This window comes from Poecilia reticulata, linkage group LG6 (genome assembly GCF_000633615.1).
Source record: "Poecilia reticulata strain Guanapo linkage group LG6, Guppy_female_1.0+MT, whole genome shotgun sequence".
Lineage (NCBI taxonomy): Eukaryota > Metazoa > Chordata > Actinopteri > Cyprinodontiformes > Poeciliidae > Poecilia > Poecilia reticulata.
Genome location: NC_024336.1, coordinates 883,373 through 910,323, shown reverse-complemented (window position 1 = coordinate 910,323; position 26,951 = coordinate 883,373). Strand labels below are relative to the sequence as shown.

Sequence of the window (26,951 nt, the reverse complement as noted above, 5' to 3'; positions counted from 1 at the left end):
TAAGCATTCATCAGTGTTAAAGTGGTCCTAATTTTACTTTTAGAACCTCTGGGGACAGAAGACATCCATTCAGTCTATTTTTCCTCAGCATGTCTTATAGACACTTTCCCCTGCTGGTTAGAATAATAATTCTATCGACTCTTTTAGATCAGTCCAAGTTATTGATTCTCAATTCTAATTTCAAAATAAAAAATAAGAATTTTTTTCCTTTCCACCTCTATGTTACCACATCCTGCCAAGCAAGATGTTGACTTATGTAGAAATAAAAGATGAAAAAATTAAAAGAGGTGAACTGGTAGTGTCTAGAGAGAAGTTGAAAGGCTTGTTCCACTTCTTGTCTTTGAATGTAAATGATTTATTAGCATTCAAAGACAAAATAGAGGCTCTGTACTTTGGCCCCATTGGTTCATAAATTATGTTCTTCTGGGAATAATTCTAATAATCAAGAACCTCTCAGAATCAAACCTGGTGAGCATTAGCTCTTCTGTTTAACCCTGATGCCTCCTGATGACCTTTAACAGGATGTGGAGGAAAACAAAGCTTGTATACGCTAGAGTGTAATAGGTTGCAAGGTAGAACCTTTTATCCCAGTGTGTAAAAACACATTTTTTAAACAGAATGTTTTAATGTGGTGAAACAAATACTAATTTCCTCTGTTCTGTGTGCAGGTGGGTCTGCTGGGTCGGACCGGGTCTGGGAAGAGTACCCTGCTGTCCGCTCTGCTGCGCCTCGCCTACACCGAAGGGGAAATGTTCATCGACGGAGTTTCTTCCAGCTCCATCCCCTTGCAAACATGGAGGAAGGCCTTTGGAGTGGTGCCGCAGGTACACATGTTCAAATTCAGACAGATAAGGTTAGGTTGCTGGTGACTGAGGAAAATGAATGTTTAATATAGACAAAAATTATATTAAAAATGGAAAAAAAATATATGTTTTTTTCCAATGCAGGTTTCCAATGCAGTTGTTATGCGTGTGTTATACACTTATGAAGTTTTGAATGGATGAATGAAACATTTGAGATTCAGGCTATTATGTCTTTAATAAAAGGCGGAGTAAATGGTGGTGGTCTAGAGGTGTGTGTGTGTGTGTGTGTGTGTGTGTGTGTGTGTGTGTGTGTGTGTGTGTGTGTGTGTGTGTGTGTGTGTGTGTGGGGTGACGTCATGTTGTAATTAAATTTATTTGCAATTATTTGTTTCTCTTACTTTGATCTAAAAGAAAGTCTTCATTCTGACTGGAACCTTCCGGATGAACCTGGACCCGTACGGTCGTTACAGTGACGATGAGCTGTGGCAGGTGGCTGAGGAGGTGAGGCTGTTTCTAGTCAACTATAGGAAGGCAATATTATTATATTTATTTAGTTATCGCTACAAAATGTCATTGTAGTGATAAAAGAACACAAGAGGGATATGAAGTGTTTGTATTGTAGAAGTCAGCCATGTTCCATCAGCAGCCTCCTGTGCAGCAAAGTAAGCTGTGTGTGATTCCTGCAGGTTGGGTTGAAATCGGTCATCGAGCAGTTCCCCGATAAGCTGGACTTTGAGCTGAAGGACGGCGGCAGCGTTCTGAGCAACGGCCACAAACAGCTGATGTGTCTGGCCCGCTCCATCCTCAGCAAGGCCTGCATCCTGCTGCTGGACGAGCCGTCCTCCTACCTGGACCCCATGTCAGTATCAGCACCAGGCACCAACACTCWGTGTTCTGCTTTTATTATATTGTTATAACAATTATGATTCATCAGTTTTACACTGAGTTGTTCATAAAAAAGAAAAAAAAGTCAAAATTCAGTGTGCTTTTAAATCCTCTGTTATGAACGGTTTTCCTACAGACGTTAAGACTGATTGAGGTATTTTATTTGTTGCAATATTCTGTTTATGTCCCACATGCTGCAGTACAAACTGGACTCAGTGTGGATGACCTAAACATGTCCAGTCCTGCTGCAGTTCAAAWTTAATTGTTTCAGTTCTAACAAATATTTGATTCATCTGAAATAATGGAAGCTAGGCTAACATCACTGAGGCTAAGCCTGATGCTGGCATTTAGGAGTGCGTTGTTGGCATGTTTGGCCTCATCTGGGTCAGTGGCGCAGCTACACGTTATTCAGGTGGATGCGAAAACATAGCTCGCCCCCCCCCCTCTATTCTATGCGCCTTATAATGCGGTGCGCCTTATATATGAAAAGGTTTTAAAATAGACCATTAATTGAAGGTGCGCCTTATAGTGCGGAAAATACGGTAAGTTTATAGTTTGGTCCATCTGTAAATATGAAATGATTGATAATTGATAGAGTCGCCTTTTTACCAAATACTTTTTACTGTTACTTGAGTCATTTTCTGGACGGCTACTTTTTACTTTTACTTGAGAAAAAATATGTGGAAGTAGTGCTACTGTTACTTGAGTACAATTTTTGGGTACTCTCCTCTGGTCACATTAAATGTATGATTATTCAGGACAAACTTCAAAATATGGCCAGACAAACTGCTGAGGCAATGGTTAATAACAGCCACTTTTTTATCCATCTTTTTGGCTTTTATTATTTTCCCAAGGATTTGAAGCAAAATGTTTGACAAACTTACATTTAGGGAGAAATCAAATATTTTGCAGTCAGTTTTCCTTTTTTTTCTAACTCTTCGACTCTCAATTCCTATTTCTCCTTAGCAGTTGTAATTAACAAGTTCAAAACATCAAAACACCTGTCTTCCACTAGGTTTTTGTATTAGCAGAGCTGATGTCTCTGTAGCTGCGTTTCTATTACAAATGTGCACAAAACTTAGTCAATATTCCAATAATAGCAAGCCCCTCCCCACAATTTTGAAATTGCTGTGTTTCCATTAAGCAAGAAATACAATTAAAATCACATGTGAATAAGTTTGTTCGTGCAATAAGTCATTAAAAAACAAAAACAAACCATCCTCCTCCTACAACTTCCTGTCGTCTTCTTCATCATTTTTGCCAGTAGTAACATCCAGCTGTTGGTCATGTGACTTGTGTGATGAGAAAAAGTGTTTTGAAACAGTTGAAAAAACACCTCAGTCTAGCACAAAAACTTTTTTGAAAACTGTTGTTTCCATTAAGCAAATTTGTTCTCGGAATTTCAATTTGTCTTATGTTAAATGGAAGCTGTTGAATGGTAGCTAACTTTGAGTCTTCCTGTCATGTGGCCTTGCTTTTCTCGGGTAAAAGTTAGTTAGTCAGACAGGGACAGGGTTTCCCAGTTTCTGCTCCTCCACCGTTGCTGCTGATGTTCAGTGCCCCGCTGACCGCTCAGACGTTTGATCGCCTCCAGGAAGCGGTCGCCTCCTGAAAGCGATTAAAAGTTTGTATATTTCTTTGTGCTTGTGGCGTCCTGCAGGATGAGGTCACAGTGCAGAGCAGACCATGCACGTCCCCTCACTGCATATGGTGACAATTTGCTGTGCTTACAGTAATGTTGCGCCCCTGTGTGTGTGGTTGGTGTGAGCATGGACGCAGAACATGATCATGGAGGGAAATGAAGCTTGAAATGAGCGATCCAGCTCCGTGCTGGCTAGTCTACAGGTTAAACTTTGATGCTGCTGCTGCTGCTGCTGCTGCTGATGATGATGATGATGATGATGATGATGATGATGATGATGATGATGATGATGATGATGATGATGATGATGATGATGATGATGATGATGACAATGACGATGGTGTGTGTTTTGTGTGTGAGCAGAACACTGCAGGTCCTGAGAAAGACGTTGAAGCAGTCGTTTTCCAACTGCACCGTCATCCTGTCCGAACACAAAGTGGAGCCGCTGCTGGAGTGCCAGTCGTTCCTGGTGAGTTTCTAGCAGCACTACATGAGCCTCAGTCTCACAAAGTTAAAGTCTCTTCATTAATGTTGTGAGTTTAGACATGTGTTTGTTGCCATGTCAGTGATGGGGGCTTGGTGGCTGAACAAGGTGGTGGTGTGATGGAATATGTGCTGTGTACATAAGAACACAGCAATGAAACCAAAATAATTTTTAATGTCATGTAAAGGACCTGCAGACATTTCAGGTCATAAACATTCACTTGAATATCTCTTCATGATATTCATGATCACAGATATTCAAGTGATATTTAGTAAATAATGATATTTTATTCCATTAAATGTGTCAACTTTGCATGAAAAATGTCATTTTTTACCAAATGACACGTCATGACAAGAGCCGTAAATGTTCATAAAGATTCCTTCATCCCCTGCGACAGACTGGCGACCTGTCCAGGGTGACCCCACCTCTCGCCCGGAACGTTAGCTGGAGATGGGCACCAGCAACCCTCCTGACCCCACTAAGGGACAAGGGTGTAAAGAAAATGGATGGATGGAAGATTCCTTCATCGTCTTAACAGATGTTATGTCACTTTTGACAGTGTCATGTCAGACTTATGCACATCCCTTCAAATAAAGTGTTACCAAAATGGCTTAAATGAAAGTTGATTAATTGTCAGAATAAACGATAGGTCAATCGATAACTAAAGTCATAGTTGGCTGCACCTGTAGTTGTAACCGCTCATCTCCTCATCCACAGATGATTGAGAAGAGCTCTGTGAAAAGCTACGACACCATTCAGAAACTTATGAACGAAATGAGTCACCTGAAACAGGCCATCAGCCCCGCCGACAGGCTCCGAATCTTCCCCACCCCCCATCGCCTCAACTCCATCAAGAGACCGCCACCTCAGACCACCAAGATCTCGTCGCTACCAGAGGAAGCCGAGGACGAAATCCAGGACACACGGCTTTAAGCAGCCAACCGCGCACCGACGCAGACACACGAACATGACCCAGAGACTGATCCGGCCTGTAGACAGAACCCAGTCAGAACGACCTGACTGGCTTCAAACAGAATCACAGACAGAGGGATTCAGCCATAGAATCAGTTTTAATTTAAGAGAACAAACGAAACAAAACAACAATATTGATTTTTAAATTTTTTAAAATAAAGCTGCATATTTAAATAGTATATTTTTTAATAATTATAAACATGTTTTTTTAAAATATTATTTTAGGTTTTTTATAGATGACGCTAGCACATCGCATGTGGCTGAAACAGTTTTACTGAAAGAAGCACAATTCGATCACTGTAAGACACAACAGCCAATCTCAAATGTCTGAATTATTGTGACATTCAGATTTATGTCAGAATTTCCTAATACTTATAAATGACCCTTTTAAATTTAAAATGCACTGTTAAATATCTCTAGTGGGATGCACCGATAAATTGGTCCTGATTTCCTTCATTTTGGGAGATTGGTGATCGGCCGATGCTGATATGTGAAGCTGATCTTATCTACCTCAGCAAAGGTAGATTTTTATTTCAACCACTGTCCTCTTCTGCTCTACAGTGAGAGAGGTCTGACTGACTGACCGGCCCACCAGGTCACGTCTGCATGTTTACCTGTAACACTAGTTACCCCACTGTTACCAACTCTGTGACTTTCCTGCTATATTTATCGACAATTCAGACAAAAAAAAAAAAATGGTACCAGCCAACATCGGAATCAGCAGGTCAGACTTTTGAAAGATCGCTCAGCAAACTACAATCGGTGCATTCCTAATTGATAACGTTCACCAACTTTTCTTGGTTTTGATTTTTTTTTTTTATAGTTTTTTTTTTTTTATCAAAGTATAAAACAGAAATCACTGAATGTATGGCGTTACTCTACTGACAATTCACAGTAATACAGCAGCTGTCTGAATGGTTTGTTTGCATATGTTTGCATATCCAGGCTCAATGTGATCTTTTAGGTTATATACAGAGTAAATGTGATGACGCCACACCCAGCTTGGTACGAAACACCTGCAAGGAGGTTGAGAAAAGCTGACTGTGAAACGTGATCGAGGATTTGTGTGAAGCAGTGAGTGGAGGAGCAGCAGGGAGGGAAAACATCCTCCGTGTGACGGAGCGGATGAAGTCCATGTGGAAATGCTTCATACTCTGGAATTCTTTGTTGTTCCTTTAAGTAATTGAAGGAACACACAACTAGATTATGACTTCTCCAACCATTCCACTAAAAACAAACGCAGTTCAGTCTTTTTGTTTTTTTAGTTTTTTTTTGCCTGGTAGGAAGGCCCCGCCCACCAACAGGCGCTGACTCCGCCTCCGTTCTTCCAACTGTTTTTATGACGCTCTTTCGTTGTTGTTCCCACTGTCAGCCTTTCAAGTTCAGCGTCCACCATAAAATTATGACCACAGAACAGAAATACTGCTCAGGATTTGCACTGGTGGGTCAGGGGATTTAGTTCCAGGCACACCTAGTTATAAAATCACATTTATCTGGTTGATTTATGGTCTGTTTAAGTTTTCAATCATCATTTAATCTTGGGCACATTTTGTCTTTTACAATAAGCCATATCAGATGTAAACTACATACAAACTGATGTAGTTCAGGCTGCAGAAGTGTGAAGTCATTGGCTTATGTGATAGAGAGTCCAGGGTTTCCAAACTGTGGCGCAGGGCCAGTCAGACTCAGTAAAATCTGTTGGTTATTTGTCTCTAAATAAGTCACTATCTACTGACTTTTACTCAAAAGCTGCACTAAAATCTGCTTTTATTGACTTTACTAAAACTTGTTAAATACAACAAGCATTTTGAAACGAGTCGCTGAAATATTCTTCTGCTCAGAAACATTTAGTTTTTTTCCCAGTGGATACCCAGAAACAAAGCAGACCTGTAAAACCTTTAACAAAATCCCTTTCCAAAAGCAAATCTGACATTTAATTAAAGTATTTTATGCTTGAATTATTGTTGAATACATGTTAGAACTCTCAAGTACTTCTGACTTAGATCTTGGCCCGTGTGTCAAAAAGTTTGAACACCCCCTGAAAAGGAGAGCCAGCAACTAGTGGCCATTAGAGGAACTGCACCTACCAATGCCTTGATATTCAGCTGCTTGCTGGTGCTGAATTTCCCTCCTGCTTGTCATCCAAACACAGAGCTTTTCTGCTCCTGGAGAAAGCAGCAGGTACTTGCTTCTGATTTGGACTCGGTTCAGTTAAATGGTTAATAAACCTCAGAAATGCGTCAGAGTTTAACCTTTGAACTCAGTTCATGTGTTTTCCATATGAACTGAGTGTTTTACAGAACTGCTTTCTGATGGTGTACGTCAGAACTTTCAATTAGTCTTCCTGACCCGAGAAGTAGCCTCGCTGGTGTCAGCACACACACGCACACACTCACACACACACGGCATCAAAGCATGACGTTGTTGACTGATGCAAGTATTGAGTGATGACTAAACACCCCTATTTTTCTATTTGTATGCACTTTACAGGCACCCTGAGGTACTCTCATCAGCTCTCACAGATCATTTCCTATTTAAATCGTTGAAACAAACCAACATTAAAGTTTGAACTCTTGTCATTAGCTAACGTGTCCTGATTGTTGTGCAGATTTTTTCCATTAGAGAACAATAATTTCTTTTGTAAGTTGGAAAGTCATTTTGATTCTTCAAACATGATCGTTTCTTCTTTTTGTTGAGGAAAGTGCTTTTGAAATTGAATAATATATATATATATTGTAAGTAAAAAAAACAAAAAACTTTTTATTACTCATAGGAAAGGGACACAAATGTCCTAAGAACTGAAAGTGTTTTTGTTCAATCATCTGTATTTGGAGTAAAACTAGATTTGGAGAATTTGACTGTGTGGCTGCATCTTCCTTTTGTCCCGACATCGACTTTATTGATGACGTTTTTGGATCTTGCTTGTTGCTGTCTCCTGTTGCTAAAAGCTCTTTGGTTCCACAAGACAAACTATTAAACACCAGCGGAGTCAGTCTGACTAACAGCAGCTGTCAAGGTTTAGTGTGTCAGCTCACAATATTTTTGCCATATAGAGTGTTTACGCAAGAATCCTACACATTTTGAGTTAATTATATGCAAATGCAAATTGCACTAAGTGTATTTTCTGGATATTTGAAGGCGTTAAAACACATTAAACATCTCAATCTTTGCCTCTTCGGACTATAAAACTTGTCTTTTCTTGGTGTAGAAGTGTCTTGGCTCAGGACAGAAGCTCTGGTCTCCAATTCATGACCAAATTTTGGAATATAACTAATTTCCGCTAATCTCAGAATTAGTTTGGGTTTTCCTCTGAAATTTTTGTTTTGTTTTGTCAAATTGTAAGACAGAAATTCTCCCTTCAAACTTCCCAGAGTTCCGTGCTCTTTCCCATTTGTCTGTGTTCGTCGCCCAATGTCTCGGTAAATCACATTCAGGAAGTCATGTTAAATGATCATCTCTGAAAACCTTCAGCAACACTAATTAAACAAAGTGAATGTCTGTGCGTGTTTGATCCTGTATGACTTAGAAAAAAAATCCAAACAATTTAAATTTGATTCTATGGAGACCTGCACACGCCAAGAATCTGAACTGTTCAAACCCTATTGACGGTAAAGAAAATGGCAAAAATTTGAAAACTGTTATTTGGATTTTTGTGCATCAAATAATTCTTTAATCTGCAATCACAATATAGAAAATAATTGAACTGAACTTTTTGGCCACAAGTGAAATAAAACACCAGCGCCTCTGGAGATAAAATGTATGTTTCACTTTTATTGCAGTAGGATCATTACTTACCTTGTTAAATAAATGTGTATTAGCCATAGTAATGTAGTTAAAATTTGATATTATTTATTGAGGTCTAACATTAAAACATTTTCTTTTTACATTTATTTATTGGGTTATAAACTTATGTCTTGATTGAAGATGACTGAACAAACCAAAACTCTCCAGATTTAAACACTTGTTATTATTATTATTATTATTTATTATTATTAATGTATTTATAAACAGGCTGGAAATAAATGAACAGGAATTCGGTGGAAACGTTGGGCATTTAAAATATTTATTATGGCTTACAACTGACAGAGGACATCCTGTGTTTATACACTTCTATTACTTATTGCCACATCCCATTCACTTTGAAACAAGTGGAGGGTTTAAAACCAAACTTATTCTACAAACACTTATGTACAAGGTTTAGTGTTCTTTTTTTATTTTTAAAGTTTCCTCAGTTTTTCTTTAAGGTTTCATCACTGTACAAGAGTAATACCACGTACACCAACCTATAGAGCATACTCTTATTTACAAATATATTTGGTAAAACCCTGATTAATTTCAACAGTATTTAAACCAACCTTGCAACTATCTGGAGATAAAACACTTGAATATCTCAAAATACTTAATAGCAAAAAACAAGAAAGAACAAAAAGCCTGATAGTGTGTGTGTGCGTGTGTGTGTGTGTTTTATTTATCTGCTTTGACCTTATTCCTACAGGAGAAGAAGACGATTTCACTGTAAGTACACCGGAGGGCTTAGCTGTCCCAGAAGGTTCAACACTGGATCTGAACGCCGTCCCATGATGCAATGGGAATTAAGGCAACAGAACAAAAACAACCTGCTGCTTTACTGTCTTTTTAAAAAAAAAATGTTACAGTGTTTTCACTCCTACGTGAGCGCGTCGTTCAAATACTGTAGTAGAATCCACTATGGTCCCCAAGTACACAACTGCAGTACAGTGTAGCAAGTACAGAGAAGTACAAATCCAAGGTCGTCAGGTACCTAGTCTTTACATTGAGAATGGTTGAAGGTGGTGGGGGTGTGGGTCTACTGGTTGCTATGGTGCAGGTCTCTGTGGAGGATCCAGATGTCATCTTGTGAGCGGCTGCGCTCGTTCATGCTGTTGCGGTAGAAGTTGTTGGGGGGGTTCTGCTTGGTTCTGCTGCTGCTCGCTGGAGCTTTCCTGAGGTTGGGGGGGGTCTGGGTCTGGTTGTTATTGCTGCTGCTGCTGCAGGCGCTGGACGCCCTCGTCTGTTGCCCCCTGCTGTTCGAGATGGGAAGCTGCGACTTGACACGGGGACCGGAGCGGCGGCTGCTGCTGCTGCTCTGATAGGCCGGCTGGACGGAGCTGCGGCCTGGCCCACCGGGACAAATGGCCTGCTGGGACAGATGGATCGATATCGTCACACAGGAAACGGAACCTGGGGTTTAGTCAAAGCAACAGCAAAACTATACAGGGGGTCTAATAGTTGACTACTCAGAAGGGATTTCATTCTGATGGTTTGCTCATGTGTGAAGGCTTTAGTTCAACATTATGACATGCAGCAACTGCGTTTCCATTAACCATAAAGTTGCGCAAATTGAAATTAGGTAAATAAATTCACTTAATAGAAAAATGCCAATTTCAATGTTTTAATAAGTTTTTGAGAGGATAAGTTGGTTTTTGAGCTGCATGTTACTACTGGCGAAATGCAGAAGAAGTTGTTGTGGGACGACGATGGATTGTTTTTGTTTTTTCTCACAGCATCACATGTCATAAAAAGTTGTTTCATTGAAACATGTCGAATCCATAACTCTTCTGTAAAATCACAGACTACAATTTCCCTGTAGCCACTTCCAGGTAGGCGGGGCATGTTGCTCAACGCCTGAAGAAGATACTCCTCTGATTGGCTGATTCATGATGAGTGCTAGCACAATGACTGAATTATGAATATATATCATGTCCATCACTGCCATGATTTTTTATTTACTTTTTCAGGTGTAATTTTAATTTCAGTTCTTATTTAATGGAGACACTGCAGTTGTGAAATTGTGTTTTTTCGCCATCAGCAGAATACAGAGTAAGATTTGTGGACATTTGTAATGGGGGCACAGCTGGTGCCTGGCTGGAGAATTAAAATTCTCTGAACTTTACATTTTATCAAGTCACAACCATAAACATTATATATTTTACAGAGATTTAAAGTGACAGCCCAACACAAAGTTATACATGATTCTTAAGCTTCTTTACAAATATAGATGAAACTGCCTTTTATCCTGCCATTAGCATAACTGGAGCATTTACATAAAGATGATTGACAGCGTTAAGACCCTCCTCCTGGCTCTGATTGGATGTTTCTGTTAAGCAGTGCATTTCATTACTGCAGACGGCAGTAGAACCACAGGGGGGAGCCAGAGAGGTTTGGTTATCTGTCAGGACATGATGACAGTTTGAACAAACATATTGTTTATTAAACTTATATACTGTAGATTTAAATTAGTTTTATATTCTAAAACAATTTCCTAAGCTTTGAACATATTTTCTATAAAATAGAAAAGCACAACTGACAAGCCAGGAAAGAGTTTCAGAAAACTGTCAAAAGCTCCATGGTGACTCTGGAGGAACTGCAGAGAGATGCGGCTCAGGTTGGACAATCTGACGACGATAACTCTGGCCTTTATGACATTTGCTGCAATGTGTGTCTCCAGATGCCAGCAGCATGTAGAGACACTAAATGGCTTACATCTGTAAACGCAGCAAAAAGATTCAAATGATCTGAATACCAACTGCACAGATCATTTCTGCACAGCACTCCTCAGATTTTTCTTCTTTCTGCTTAGTAATTATCTAATAGTTTGAGTTGGGATATCACCCAAAATTCCAACATTTGTGATTATCATTTTAGAGAGGATAATGAAATTTAAAAAAGTGTAAATATTTGTATATGTGAAACTTCTCATTACCTCTGACTGCTGCTGGATAGCAGCTTCCTGGTTGGACTTGTGTCCAGGCTGTTCCTTACTGGGAGTGCTGGGAAACAGGATCAAGCTGTCTTTGACCTGGGAGATCTGTGGGAAACCAAGAGGAAACGTCTGAAACAGCTGGGTAAGAATACCTGAGGCTCAGCAACTAAACCTCTGACAAACACAACAGGTCCAGAACATGACATGGACTTAATGTGGTCTGTGCAGAATTAACGTGCTCAGCTTTGATTATTTATTTTTGAATATGAAATGTAGTGTCCTCTCCCACATCATGGACCAGTTACCAGAACAGGAGCTCATTAAACATTAATGCCAGCACCAGACACACTGAATGCCTCTATATTTAGAACGACTGTCAGCTGTGAGGCAAACTATTAGCATAATGTTGAAAAGCTTCCTGTCTTAATATTAATTATTGTATATATATATAAATAAATAAATAAATAAATAAATAACATGATGATTAGCCAACCTTAAAATGTGGATCTGTACATAACTCTGTACTGTCTGTGGCAAAATCAATTCATTTTCTAACATTTTATCTAGGTACTATATAATTATATAATGCTAAAAAACACACATTATAGCTGCAGTAAAGGGTGAATGTTTCTTGTTCTAAATAGTTTATTTAAAAATTAGCAACAGGAAGAAAAATAAGTTATTTTAATTAAGAAAATTTAATTCTGGGAACTACAATCTTTGGAGTCGACTAATTATCCACTACTCTGGTTTTAAAGAGTCATGGAGTCATGCTGGCTAGCTACCTCGCTTTAAAAACATAAAAAAATGTTTTTAGCAATTTTAATTCAATAATATAATTTTCGGTTTAAAAAGAAGTTGGGTTTTTAAAATCTAGAGCAGTATCTGTGTTTAGCACATTACATGCTAATCATGCTAGCTTTAGTAAAATGCCTTGAGACAACATTTGTTGTGAATTAGCGCTGTCTGAATAAACCAAATTAAATTGAATTGAATATTCTGGCAACTAAATAGCTTGAAAATATTAGTTTTCAGAGTTAGTCAAATAAAGACCAAAGCTACAAGAATTAATAATATGACATGCAAAATATAAAACAACCTACTGCTTAAGATTAGCTTGCATTTTATCTCAATCATACTGTGTAACAAGTATGATAAACTTGTATCTCATACTGGCCTACAGACAGTATAGCGGGTCTGACTGGAAACACTGAGATAATAAAGGTTGTGTTTCCTGCACTTCAAACTAAATTTAAGTGCCTTTAAGACCTTGGAAACATCATACAAGAATTCCAACATTTTTAAGGATTTCCACCTGTATCAGTCATGCTTATTATAAATGTAGCAACACCAAAACAAACAGTGTTTGCAATGGTAGACGGTCATCGCCAAGTAACATTTGTTAAAACAAAACAAAACAAAACAAAACAAAACAAAACAAAACAAAACAAAACAAAACAAAACAAAACAAAACAAAACAAAACAAAACAAAACAAAACAAAACAAAACAAAACAAAACAAAACAAAACAAAACAAAACAAAACAAGTCACCCAAACTCAAATTTTCTTACTTTTTGAGCATATTTTTAAATTGCTGAAGAATTTTGTGGAAACTGATAACTTTAAATTGAGAACATATATAATCAGGGTTAGGAAATGCCAGACTTGATTTTTTTTTCATTTATGTTAAAACTAGTCTGACATGAGGTAACGACTAAGACCCTAAAGACAGACTGACTTCCTCAATTCCTCTGCTGGCTCAGAGTGAAGCTAAAGACTGAACAGTTTACCAGAGACATGCTGGCGTGTGACTACCTGACTGATGTCCGGCTCCGACCTGCTGGAGCACAAGGTCTGCAGCTCTCTGATCAGATCCGTCTCATCATCGAAGAACACCGGCAGGCCAGCCGGCTGCCTGCAAACCCAGACAATAATGTCACTATAAACTGAATTATGAAACACACACGCACGCACGCACTTTCTGACTCCACAGCCCTGCAGCAGTGGTTACAGTCCATGTACTGAGTGTCAGTAACAGCCACCAACCTGTGGCCATTGGACATAAACCGGACATCAGAGCTGGACACTGAGCCTGAAATCACACACATTCAGGAGAAGTTCTATTAAACAACAACATTAAGCTCCTGCTGAACTCAAGATTCTTTGTCATTTTGATTTCCTTTCTGAGATTTTGCATCATTATCATTACAACTGAAGGTAGATAGAATGTACCGAATCATTAAAATACATTTCTGTTAAATAAATAAGGGGTTCTCTGTCCACACAGGGAACCTCTGGGTCCTTTGATTGAATTACTTTGGAATCTACCTATTAAGCCTATCAAACAGCGCCCCCTTGTGGACACTCTCAATTCAAATTCCAAAAATACTTTATTAAATCCCAAAGGGAAAATAAATGTTGTAACTCATATTATTTGAAAATTCTTCAGAGTTTTTGTAGACAGTGATGGCTGTGGGCAGGAAGAATCTCCTGCAACAGTCTGTGTTACAGCATATTTTAAGAAGCCTCTGAGACACTAGTTTTCTATGAATGGGACGGTACTAACATCACATGCAACTATGAACACAAAACCTTTCCATCAACGTCTGAGCTTCAAAGATGATTAATGATCAAATGTAGCTGTGATTCCATTACAAATGTGCTTTGTCAATATATATATTGTCAAAAAAAAAATACAATTTTGCAATTGTGGTATTGCAATTAAACAAGAAATGCAATTAAAATCACATGTGAATAAGCTTGTTCACACAGGAAGTAATGAAACATGCCACGGCATCATCCTTCTACACTTCCTGTTGTCTTCTGTGTGGTTTCATCCTGTAGTAACACCTGGCTTCACACAATGTGAAAAAAGTATTTCTATCAACGTTTTCTGAAATACTTTGATACAGTTGAAAAACCACGTCATCCTAGCACAAAAACTTTATCAAAAAATGCGAGATGTTTCAAAATTCCCATTAAGCAAATTCATTTTCATAATTACAATTTGCATAACTATATGGTCAGTGGACACCTAGCTAGTGTTTGATGTGAGTGCTGGGTCCAGATGCTGCTTCCTGTACTGACCCTCTCTGAAGGAGCCTCCAGAGCTCCAGGTTACCGATGGGCTCCCCTTCTTCCTGGGGCTGGTGTTGGATCGCCTCAGCTTGGTGCCGTCTCGGCCCCATCTCCCCGCCCCGGACCTCTCCCTGCACGAGCTGAGGGCTGGAAGAGGAGACGAGCCTCCCTGAAACTCCAGCAGGTACCGGTCCATTTCTGAAGGATTGAGCAAAAATTCTTTCTTTTCCTCAAACCTGATGTTTTGTGATCTGCATTGTTGGGGACGACGCCCACTCACCGTGGCGAGACAGGGGGCAACCCGGCATCACGGCTTTGTTGACCAGGATGCTGAGGGCGGCTTTCACCACAGCCTGCTGTCCGGCGCTCAGCCCGCAGTTGCTAGGAGACGGTCGTTGTGAGGGAAAGGTGGTGGAGCGCTTGGTTGTCACGCGGGAGATGACGGCCCCCTCCACCCGCGGCACCACCACGGCATTCCAGAGGCGGGCCAGCCACCTGTTGGAACACAATCCCGTCACATCCGCTCCACAGTCTGACTCCGCCTTCTTAGGGGATTGATGGGTCATTTATGGGTAAGATGCTGTTATCCAGCAGACGGCCACCTGACGATGGGCTGAGCATTGTTGGGGACGACAGGGCAGGACAGGAAGAGCTGAGGGCCCAGCAGCGCCTCATGGGTCCCCAGACGGGACAGACAGGCATTGAGCTGCTGCCACACCTGACTCATCCACTGCACAGAGCGCTCCATGAGGCCGTCTGCTGACCAGGCCGCACTCCCCACCTGCAACAGGAGCAGCTGCTTTTATTCTACACAGACCTAAACACTGTAGAGTTTCAACAGGTTACAGGTGAATTACCGGCAGAAGAAAAAGGGAACATGTTTTCCAGGCCACTTTATAGAACAATCAAGTATCTATCTATGTTACCTTTAGTTGTTAAAAAATGCTATATACATTTCAAATATGACTTTAAAAAAAAATTTGATTTTGTAATTGTGAAAGTGGGCCTCTGTCTCTTTCTGAAAGAAAGAAGTGATTTCACTGTCTACTATCAGGAGGAAGTAAAGCAGGAAAGTAAATCTAAGTGAGCGGCTGCAGCCAGACCTTTGACCTACCTTGTGGAGCAGCTTCCTGCGCAGGTGCCTTCCCAGCAGGCCGTACAGCGGCTCCTGGTCCCAGCGCAGCATCACCCAACGGAAATGCTGCTGAAGGCGGAGCTCTGATCCCTGGAGGTGGGACTTGGACAATGTGCCAATCAGGAAGCTGTTCTCCCTGACGTGGTGTAAACCTGCGTGGGGACAGTGAGTGACGTGTGACCAGTCCTGGAGGTCAGTGGTTTTCAAGCCTGGTTCTCCAGGTACACTGTACGATGTGTTTTAGATGTCTTCCTCCTGCAGCACACCTGGTTACAGCTGACACTTGATTAATGAGATTTTGCTGAAGTGCAATGATCCAAACAGGTGTGTTAACCAGGGCGACATCTAGAAAATGCAAGGTGGTGCCTTAACCAGTTGATAGACCATGACGGCTCCTGAGACTGAGATTCGTCATGAGTGCCACAACACTAGAACCTTAACTTTTACATTCATCCATTTACTATCTATTCCTGCTTGTCCTTGCAGAGGTCACTGGGTCTGGGGAACACCAATACATCACAGGGTACACCTAGCTGCATTTCCATTACTAATGTGCACAAATCTTTCTCTACATACTGTTAATGTAAAAAAATCGATTTTGCAATTGCAGTGTTCCAATTAAATAAGAAAGCAGAATTCACCAAGCGTTGGATTGTTCAGCCACTAGTAGGGAACCTGAGCTTGGTTTAGACCGTCGTGAGACAGGTTAGTTTTCCCTGCTGATGATGTGTTGCTGCAATAGTAAAATCCCATGTGAATAAGCAGAAAATGAGAATATCCTATTATTTTATTATTATTTTCCAAAAGTTCTGTGAGTTTTGCAGAGACTTCATAGTACATTTTATTTATTGCTTCTCTTGTTTTGTGTATTTTGGAAATTTAAAATGTTTTTGGAAATTAAAGTTTATTGATCTTTTAGAGACTGCAGTCACATGATTATGCCTACATTGTTCTATTATGGTAAATGGACTGAACTTTTATAGCACTTTTTCCAATCATTTTGACCACTCAAAGCGCTTTACACTAGAGTCACATTCACCCATTTGCACTCACAAATTCATACACCAATACACAGATCGGTAGGTAAGTTGGGGTTAAGTGCCTTGCCCAAGGACACATTGACATGAAGCAGGAGGATGCTGGAATTTAACCTACAACCTTCCGATCACAGAACAATTACTTTTCCCACACAGCCACAGTTCTTAGTTGAAAAAGATCTCAAAATGACAATATTGCCATTTATTGCAATCATTTCTGGGACAATTTATGATCCAGGAAAACTTGCTATCCTGACAGGCCTTGAGCTGAACATGGATCTAAGTCGCTGCTCAGAGTCTGGTGTTGGTTGTACCTGTGCTCAGAATCAGAGGGGAGGCGGAGCCTCTGTTGTCCAGACTGAGGCAGAGGTCTCCAAGCAGGCCTGTTAGTGACGAAGCCTTCTCCACTCCCTCCAGCAGAACCACCACACACTGATCAGAGTATCCAGACACCTCTCYGAACCCCGAGCCCGCTGCTGGCACCAGGAAGCCTGGAAGAAAACCAGGACCGGGGAAAAGTGTGCCATATTAATGGACACAGCTAATGTTCTACACATCCCACAGATCCTCAGTCAGGCTAACAATAAAGAGTACAATAAAGAGCACTTGATTTATTAATCAATCAATCAATCAATCAATATTGATTGTGCTATTGATTGTGGAAGTTTGGAAACTGCAGCTCAGAGGAGGAGCTGTGCCTCGAAGGCAGAGCTAGTTTCCACCCGGTGTTTCACAAAGCTGAATGGTTACCATAGAGATTAAAGGATTTATCAATCATGCATGAAAGAATCCAGGCAACACTCCAGGTATGTTTTTAATGAAGGAATAACATTATAACATGATATAAAGCTAAAAAAAACAACGTGATTTTGCATGATTACCGCCTCTTTAACAATGGGTTTATTTGTTATAGGTGTGGACATGTACTATATAAGATTATGTAAGTGTATGAGGAGTTTGAATATTCAATCAAGCTAATTTGTACAAAGAATAAATAGAACGTAGATATAAAATTTAGATTTTATTTTTTGGTGAGGTAAAAATAGGTTCTGTAAATAATTAACCCCTCAGACAGAACAGAGAGGTCTGAGGAGTCCCGTCTGGTTTCAGCACATGCCTGTTAACGCAGCAGACACCGTCCCTCCCTCCAGGTGTGTCAGTGTGAGCATTTCTCACCACAGGTGATGAAGGTCTCCAGCAGCTGCTCCTTGGTCAGGCTCTCCTCCACCTCCACCCTCACCACATCACAGCCCGTCCCCTCCGCCTCCTGTTTCGACTACAAACACACACAGTGGAGGCGGGGCTGAGCGAGGAGCCACAATGAGACAAGAGGTGCGTTGCCATGGAAACATAAGAAATGTACTACTACGTGCAGCGAGAAACGGAGCAGCGGGGCAGGAGAGAAGGATGTGAATGAACACAAAGGGATTTTCTTGGCACATCACTACCATCAGAGAGAGAATGTTTGTTTCACAATGATACGCACCACTACAGAACATCCGCTACTGCAGCTTGGTGGCTAAGGAGGGTGAGCACTTCAGATAAGATATGCCTACAAAGTCTTTCAGGTGATTACATTTACAGATTAGTGTCTTTAAAGATGTTTTTAGTCTTTTAATGATTCCGACAGCCGCCACAGGTACTGACAGACTAGCTAAATCTTTTCATTGTTCTCTCACCGCCCCATCGACTGACTGTGGTAGTTCTCGACTCCAGCAGTGTCATCACATCGCATTGCTGTTTGCACACAATTTCTGTTTCATTGCATCATCCCAAAGCAACAAAGAAAGATTTCCTTTCCTTTGTGAAACCAGCGGCCGGCTGGCCCGTACCTTGACGCAGTGAGCCACCAGGTTCGCGATGTACTCCTGGCAGCTGCCCTCCAGGCCGTGAAAGAACAGGTTCCCATACTGCTCCACCTGGACACCAAACAGGAAAACAGATCGCATTTGAACCCAGAGTAGCCATTCTGAAGAGGTTTATTTGATGGATTAAAAGTAACTTTTTAAGACTGGCAACCTTAAAGCAGGGATTAAACATACTTTTTCTGCTTCTGATAGCACTTTTTTTTAGATGCAGTGATTTATCACTGGTGGAACAAAATATAATTTTGGAGTTTAAATGAATAAAATCATGCAAATCTCTAAGAATTTGCAGTAAAACCAACATTATCAGAGATCGACTCACATACATCAGTGGTGTTCCTGGATTTCTGACCTTTTGGTGGCACTGTGATTTGAGATTTAATTTCCAGTTACCGGCCTGTTGTCAGTGTTTTATTCTATCTATTCATTCTTAAGCTATCAAACCATGATAAAGACAGAAAATTAATAGGTACTTATATAAATATTTTTCTGTTGGTCTGATGTAATATTTTCATTTTAAATGTCATGTTTTCATTAAGTGTAAACAGAAAATCATCATAATTAACAGAAATAAAGGCTTTGAAACATCCATCTGTGTGTAATGCATCCATCTGTATAATGTGCTTCACTCTGTGATAAAGTTCCTGAAATAAATAAACTTTTCAGTAATATTCTAATTTCTTGAACAGGTCTGTCTGTACAGCTTGGTTTCACTTCAGGAATTACACAATAAACCAGATCAACAGGATTTAAACTGTCTAACATAAATTATTAATTTGACACTAATTTTGATTTCTGACTGATAAAATATGAACATATTTGGTCTTTAATAACATCTTTGTGGTTTATCAGTTTTGGAGGTTGCATTATTTTCCCTTCAGCAGAGCCAGCAGAGGGCGCTGCAGTGACTAGGAAAGGTTCAGCACACTTCAAACCCTTCTCCTCTTTCTCTTTTTTGACTTCTTCCCATCCGTCTCTTCATAACAACAATTTCCAATCTCATTTTCTGAGCATTTCCACCCCTCGTCTCCTTGTGTTTTATCTAAAGAGTGTGTGTGTCGCAGTGTGTTTCCTCACCAGGCGAACGCAGTTGTGCAGCAGCGGCAGAGGGAAGAGGGATTCCAGGGCTAACTCATCCAGACCCGACTCAGACAGACCTGTCAGAACCAAGCAAAGAGATGCATCCTTACATCTGCTCTGGCTCCTGGACTCAACCAATCAAACAACACAGAAAAACATGGAAAACTGTCTGTAGTGTGTATTTATGTACAGCCGAGGGAAATGACAACCATTGTATATTCAGATAACCACATTTCAGTCATGGTTATGTGCATGAAAATTAAAAAAACTATATTGCTGATAATTGTATGCATAATATTGAACAATGTTAGGCAATCTGAATGTGACTTTGATGTCAAGACATTAAAATCAGAATTTTGAGATGAAAGTCAAAAGTGAGAAAAAAAGTTTTAATTTTGAGCTTAAAGTCAAAATTCTCACAAAAAAGTGAGAATTCTGAGATTAAAGCTAAAATTCTGAGAAATAAGCCAGAAATTTGAACCTTAAAGTCAGAACATCAACATTTATTTCATTTTTTTCCCAGGGGCCCTAATCCTCTTCTGTGGAGAATTAGAGAAAATGAATTTACTACTTAAACTTGTGGAGCCAGTTCTGGTTTTTAATCATATTATGTTGTACGAACTGGGTACCCTCAAAAAGAACAGTTCAAAGAAATCCTTCATACAACCAATATAAACATCCGACCACTAAATTTCATAAATCAATTTTCCATTTGTCTAACTGTACACCAATCGCAAAATGTTTACTAACATGTTGGCTCTGTGCTGACGACCTGTAATGCAATAACAGTAATATAAAGAGGGAATGTTAATTAAATAGCTCTTCATTAGCTGCAATGAGTGAAACATGGGAGGTTTTGACACATCTATCACATTGATAGTTTATGGACATGTGCATGGGTTTAAAAAGATCTGCCGTCCTATAATGTCCTGGTGGATTGTTGATTTTATGTTAAAAAAATAAGAAGCAGCATTTTCAACTTTCTCACATGACTGATTTAATTTGAACTTTGATTCAATAAAAACTGGGCATCAACCAGTCAGTGTTTCTTTGGCCAACATGTCCCAGGCTCAGTTGTCTTTTATGTGCTGTTGCTTAGGGAGACGAGTCTGCTACATCAGTTCAAATGCATCCAAGAAACAAAAAACAAAAAGAAAAACAAAAAAGCACCCAGATCCTTTAATCCACCAAATGGTTTCAGTGTGCAGTGATCACAGCTCTGATGTCATGCTGTTGTTGGCTGAGTGATGCTGGATGGGGCAGGCTGAGGCTGCCAGGTTTGTACCTTTGAGGCGGATGGTGATGCATTGGCTGAGAGGTTTTCTGACCAGATCCCAGGGAGACTGAGGCAGTTCCTGATCGGGTAACCACTCAGTGTCTCCTGGAAGACACAAAGAGGACATGGGGATGGAAGGAAGGATGCAGGAAGTACATGACTTCAAGGATTGCTCACAAACACTGTCATAAAAGATAGTAGTGGTTGGGTAAAGCAACCGATGGGGAAAAATAATGGCAAACATGCAGCCAAATAAGCCCCGGTATATTCAGTAAATTACATTATGCATTTTGGTGCTGAATAAAAGCATCTTTTGAGAATAACAACCTCTAAAGCTGCAGAAGGTCATTTTTATTATTATTATTTATTAAAGCTATCCACTCAGGGTGGTAGCACATTGAAGGAGCTCTGTTCTTTCATTATTTCATTTCCCTTTGGGATCAATAAAGCATTTTTTAAATTAGATTTTTATTTTAAAAAATTAGCTTTTGTTTTTACATATTTGGTAAAACTGCCACCATGTCCCAGTGAGAGTAAAATGTGAGTCAGACAATCTCTGAAAAAATCAAGCTACTCTACTGAACATCTGCAGAACTGCAACCAGTTCCGGTCAGAAACAACCAATCAGAGCCAGGACGAGGGTTTTAGTGCTGCCAATCAAGCTTGTGTATGAACTGCTCACAACCTCCCCCTCGAAGACAGCGCTAGGTCCAACCAGGCTGAATGGTTGTCGTGGAGACTAAAGGATTTATCGAACATTCATGAAAGAGTCAAGGCAGCACTCATTGATTAGGGAATGACATTATAAAAAGACCTAAAGCTCCAAAAAGTATTTTTTACGTAATAATGCTCCTTTAATACATTTACTCCAATGATAATGATTTAAATCCATCTGTCTCTAGCTACAGTATTTCATATGGAGCCACATCTCAGCAGCATGTTGTGTTAAGGATGTGTTGCATTCAGGTGTAAAGAGCAGTTCATTAACATTTGGTCTCTGAGGACGCTGCTATGGGGAAATAAAAAGGCCAGTAATGTACAGACGTGTTGGCAGGTCTGCCAGAGACCAATTACTCTGACCAGCTCTTCGCTTTGTCCTGAGGTTGTAAATCCTGCTCAGGGTGTTGGAAGGCTGATGTTCAGGCTCTGGATTAGTCTCATTTTCAGCTGAAAGCTTATTAAACTAACGCTGCACTTTTCTAACACCCACAGCAGAAACAGCCTTTACTTTTCTTCTTTTTTTTTGGAAAGTGCAGCTTGAGTGGGCTGCCACAAGAACTGCTGCCAGATCGGTCTGGTAGCAAACTGGGCGGCTGCTTCTTCATCTTCCATTCAACCTAACCTGGTGATCAAGTGTGACTTTATTCAGGACAAAATGATCACAAACTGGAATAAACCAGCAAATCACAGCAGCTTTCTGGAGTCTATAACGAGATGTTTCTTTTTTCCAAAACCTAAAATCAGCAATGATTTTAATTTTACATGTATATTAAAGGATGAAGAACAAAGTTGTGAGAAAGAAAAGAAATGTTTGTAAAGCGGGTACCGATCAGGATGGAGGAGATGCTGGCAGGAGTGAGGCCCAGCAGGGAGCGCTGTGCGTCCTCTCCACAGAGGATCTGGAGGTGAGAAATGAACATGCTGCTGAGGGCGGCACTCAGCTGGGCCCAACGCGTGCCTCGGTTCACCGTCACTCTGCCCAGCGCCGTCTGGCTGGAGGAGTGAACCTTGGCCTCCTCCTCGTCCTCCACGGACCCCATAGGACATATGGGGCCGGTTCCTCCGGCCGAACACTGCAGCAGCACCAGGACCCGGTATGAATCTTTGGAGGGGTGGAAGAGAGAGCAGTGAGCTGTAGCATAAAGGGATCATAAGCTGAATATCTGCTAAACTTTTTCACATGTTGTCAAGTTAAATACAATGCAACAATTGCACCTCTGCGTGCAATTGTTGCACGCAGAGGTGCAACAATTGCAGTTTCCCAGCTGATCACTGAACTTAATAACCGCCAGTTCCAATTTTTTTTCCAACCTCACAGTAGCCACGTTTCCATTACAAACCTGTGCAAAACTTAATCTATATTCCGCTAATGTGGGGGGGAAGAAACACATTTTCGTAATTGTGGTGTTTCCATTAAATAAGAAATGCAATAAAAATCACATGTAAATAAATTTGTTCATGCGATAAGTCATTAAAAAGCATCCTGTGCCATCATCCTCTTCCCACTTCCAAGTTGATGTGGTTTCTGGCAGTAGCAACATCTGGTTGTTGGTCACGCGACTCATGTCATGTGAAAAAGGTGTTCCCATTGCATTTTGGCAAAATAAACTAATTTCAAAAAGACGAGAAAAACGGCCTCATCCTAGAGCCAAAACTTTTTACCAAAAAACCAGAACTTTTTCAAAATAGTGGTGTTGGAAACGCAGCTCATGTCAGATGTTATCAGGTTACAATGCACCTTCAATGTTCCAATTTTAGGTCAGTGGATAAATTCAGTTTCTCACTTAAGCATCGGCTGATCACCCAAAATGAAGGAAATCAGGGCTGATTGATCGGCCGGCAGACTGATCGGTGCACTCCTAGTTCAATGCATTTTATTGGGATTGTATGTGATACACCAACACATGGTAAAGGACAATAGTGAAGTGGAAGGCAAGGAAATAGTCTTGACAAATGTGCAGTGAAGTTTCTTGATCCATTTGTCACGCAAAAAAAAAAAAAGAAGTCAACAGCAAGACACATCCACCAAAGAACCTGAGCGGCCATGACAACGCTTTGCCGAAAATATGGAGATTCACAGCTCAGGCGGGACAATCTGTTGACAAGATAATTACTTGTTTTCTTGTCAACACATATCCCTGATTTGTGGGGTATTATTTGTGAATACCCTACAAACTGGGTATTTATTGAATAGTGGTCCACAGGGGGCAACCTGAACAACAACCTGAACATTCAGCCAGACCTCCAACTCAATAGTAAGATCAGACAAGTGACCCAGTCTAACACCACACTGCTCACTGGGAGGACTCTCATTTAAAGGTCTGAAAAATCTCAAAGACTTAGCAGTTGATGTTCAACTAAATCGACAAGCATAGATTATTTTTCTTAACATTAGTATCAGGTTTTTAGAATTGTGACAACCCCAGGAGGAAGATCAAGCATTGCATCTGGAAGTGCTTCATGGTTTCCCTTGTTACAAGCCATTAAATGGAGTATTTTTTTTTTATTCAGAAAGTTTAGAAACACCTCAAAGACAAATCACCAACACAACAACCCCACAGTCCACTCTACCTTTTTCCACTGCAGCCAATAACGTCGTGGTGTGTATGTTTCCTGTACAGGGAGAGACTTTTGTAGACGTTACAGCACGATTGGCTATGCAAATGATAAACCTCTCATGGATGAGCTGCTGATCACAGCATGTCTGATAGTTTACTTATTTTTGTTGCCTTATTGTAATCAAATATCCATACTGCAATATGACCGTTTCCCTCTGGTTGGTAAAAAAGCCTCATGGTTGTACTGATAGTCGATCGAGTGAAAATAAGAGAAAATCTCAGCAGTGAAGAAATTAAATGCATAAAAAAGTTGTGTGCATGTATGCAGACTGAGGCTATGTTCACAGAGCAGCTCTCAACTAGGCCTATCACGATAACAAATTTTTCTGGACGATTAATTGTCTAAAAAATTATTGCGATAAACGATAATATTGTTTCAAGACCTTTTGATACTGATTTAATGGAAATGACTAATAATGCATGCGATTTCCTGCCATGGATGGATACACTTTATTTTCAGAGGAACACATAACACTGGAACTGATAAACTAAATCAGTTCCAGTGTTAATGGATTCTCAGTCTCCATTAACAAAAAACGTACTTGAATAAAAACTAAACAACATAAAGCCAAAGTGGAAATAAATACTGCATTCAACCAAAACAGTGCAGATTATAAAGTCTGTTTACTATATTGCCCTTCAGTAATCACTAGATTTAAATAGCAAAGATGGGCACATCCGACTATCTAATACAATAGTTAATACTACACGATTTTTTGCCCCTATTTTCTGCCCCTATTTTCCCCTTATGACAATCTTAGATTGTTGACCGATCTAAGATTGTCGCTGGTGATTTCGTAACCGATCATTCTGTAGTGTGATTTAGATCGTTGTGGCCGCTCCAATCTAAATCAGGGGTTTTCAGTTAACGCTGAATGTGACAGGTAGCCAATCAGAAAGTGTGGATTCTCCTCCGTGCTTTCTGAACGGAAATTACGGAGAGTAATCCCAAACAGCTGACACGGCGCAACCCGAAGTCCAGCTGACATTGGAGATGATATGTGGAAACAACATTAATATTTATTTAACATTTTGTGCAAAGAATATAGAAATGACAAGGGGAGGAACTGGAGCCAAATTGCTACCGCAGTTGTAAGTTTTCAGCTGTTCTTCGTTAACGTGACATAAATAGGTTATAATGATTTTCATTCAGTCAGGACTTTATGCTGACTCTAGCCACATGCATCACAGGTAGATTCTAGTGAAGCATTGATTAATGCCTGGTTTTAAAATTAGTTAACTGGACTTGTAGCCATTATTTTGTGCTCATGTGGCTGGACACCACACGGCACGACGAACCCGATCAAACCATTATTCCTAGGATTTCTGTTGACTAATGTGTCTCTCAGGTTTTGAAAATGGGCCGACTGTCGGCCGACAACTCGTAGACATTACACATTACTGTAATGTCCAGACATTACACTGGACATTACACTAAGAAAATGAGGAAGGGATTTGTCAGTGGAGAGTACCGGAGTTGAGGCTTTTTTCGTTCAGTGTCATCAACAGAAAGAAAAAAGGCAGGAAGAGACGATAAAGCCGATAATTAAAATGAGGTCGATAGGTTTAATTTATCGTGCGATTAATTGATTTATTGTTTATTGCGACAGGCCTATTCTCAACTCCCATGTTTTGTTGATATCCATCTATTTTTGCGCAGTCATTTATACTACTAAATAAATCCGACCGCAATGAGATTTCTGTGTGAACGGATTAGCACCCCAAAGCAATCCGCAAGAGCAGAGGAAAAACATAGATGTCACACAGCAGCGTCCGTGTATGGAGGTTATCCACATCAACACATACTCCTGATTTTTATTCTGTCTGAATTCTGTCACATTCACCAGCTGTGTGACAACTTAGGTTTGTCAGAAAATTAGGAGTTTATTCTTTTTTACTAAGAAACGTATTGAGTGCAGCGATATCAGAAGCCTTCACATCATGGTCATGAACTCATTCTGCTTTTTACTATGCATATTTTAATTTGCTTACTTACATTTTTCAGTTTAATTCTGAATAATCCTAAACTATGGATGGGGGGCTCAATAAGCTTGTAAGTGCTCATTAAGCTGTGCAGCCTCCTCACCTCCCTCCCTGATATAAAGGCCCAATTCATTTAAAATTTAACAGTTTTCAAAGATTTCAAATGACAAAAGTAAGTTATAGTAGCTTTAGTTCTAAATAGCTGATATAGATTCATGCTCTGCACACCCTGTGGAAGAAAGAACATTTTAACTTCCTACAGTGTTCCTGCTCTCAGCAGCAGGTTTAAAATAATACACACAATAACACAACTTTAAAACATGTCCCCAAGTTTGACTATGGCATGAAGGAAAATAAGCATAAACACAATGGCTCTATTAAAGCACAAGTAAAAAAAGACGAACACTCACCAAGGTTTTCCAACAGATCTTTGCAGTCGTCTGTTGCCACATCATGAATTGTGCGATTACACTTATCCCTCCGCTCGATGTCCTGCTCACTGTGGCTGCACAACACCTCCAGACACTCCTGCATGTATATACACGCACGCGCACACACACACACACACACGCACACACACACACACACACACCCACGCGCACACATACGCGCACACACACACACACACACACACACACACACACACACACAC

At 40.2% G+C, this 26,951-nt stretch overlaps 2 protein-coding genes across 4 annotated transcripts in view; one reads left to right on the top strand and one right to left on the bottom strand.

The window, feature by feature from the left end:
- Window positions 1-4,954, top strand: part of cftr (CF transmembrane conductance regulator) — a 45,844-nt gene extending 40,890 nt beyond the window's left edge. Inside the window, exons 23-27 of the mRNA XM_008410653.2 lie at window positions 669-824; window positions 1,215-1,304; window positions 1,490-1,662; window positions 3,694-3,799; window positions 4,532-4,954. Of these exons, the coding sequence (XP_008408875.1) occupies window positions 669-824; window positions 1,215-1,304; window positions 1,490-1,662; window positions 3,694-3,799; window positions 4,532-4,747 (741 nt within the window). The 3' untranslated portion in view covers window positions 4,748-4,954. The remainder of the gene's footprint in view (window positions 1-668; window positions 825-1,214; window positions 1,305-1,489; window positions 1,663-3,693; window positions 3,800-4,531) is intronic.
- Window positions 4,955-9,430: 4,476 nt separating this feature from the next.
- The window catches only part of cttnbp2 (cortactin binding protein 2), a 92,375-nt gene continuing 74,854 nt past the window's right edge, over window positions 9,431-26,951 (bottom strand). The window contains exons 9-24 of one of the 3 annotated variants that reach the window (XM_008410654.2): window positions 26,710-26,827; window positions 24,270-24,311; window positions 22,525-22,800; window positions 20,988-21,083; window positions 19,700-19,779; window positions 18,590-18,676; window positions 17,934-18,033; window positions 17,072-17,248; window positions 15,700-15,872; window positions 15,188-15,366; window positions 14,866-15,080; window positions 14,595-14,783; window positions 13,554-13,599; window positions 13,323-13,422; window positions 11,508-11,612; window positions 9,431-9,944 (exon numbers count right to left, since the gene is read on the bottom strand). In XM_008410654.2, the coding sequence (XP_008408876.1) occupies window positions 9,612-9,944; window positions 11,508-11,612; window positions 13,323-13,422; window positions 13,554-13,599; window positions 14,595-14,783; window positions 14,866-15,080; window positions 15,188-15,366; window positions 15,700-15,872; window positions 17,072-17,248; window positions 17,934-18,033; window positions 18,590-18,676; window positions 19,700-19,779; window positions 20,988-21,083; window positions 22,525-22,800; window positions 24,270-24,311; window positions 26,710-26,827 (2,316 nt within the window). In that variant the 3' untranslated portion in view covers window positions 9,431-9,611. The remainder of the gene's footprint in view (window positions 9,945-11,507; window positions 11,613-13,322; window positions 13,423-13,553; window positions 13,600-14,594; window positions 14,784-14,865; window positions 15,081-15,187; window positions 15,367-15,699; window positions 15,873-17,071; window positions 17,249-17,933; window positions 18,034-18,589; window positions 18,677-19,699; window positions 19,780-20,987; window positions 21,084-22,524; window positions 22,801-24,269; window positions 24,312-26,709; window positions 26,828-26,951) is intronic. The other 2 variants (XM_017305253.1, XM_008410656.2) reach the window with 2 other exon arrangements.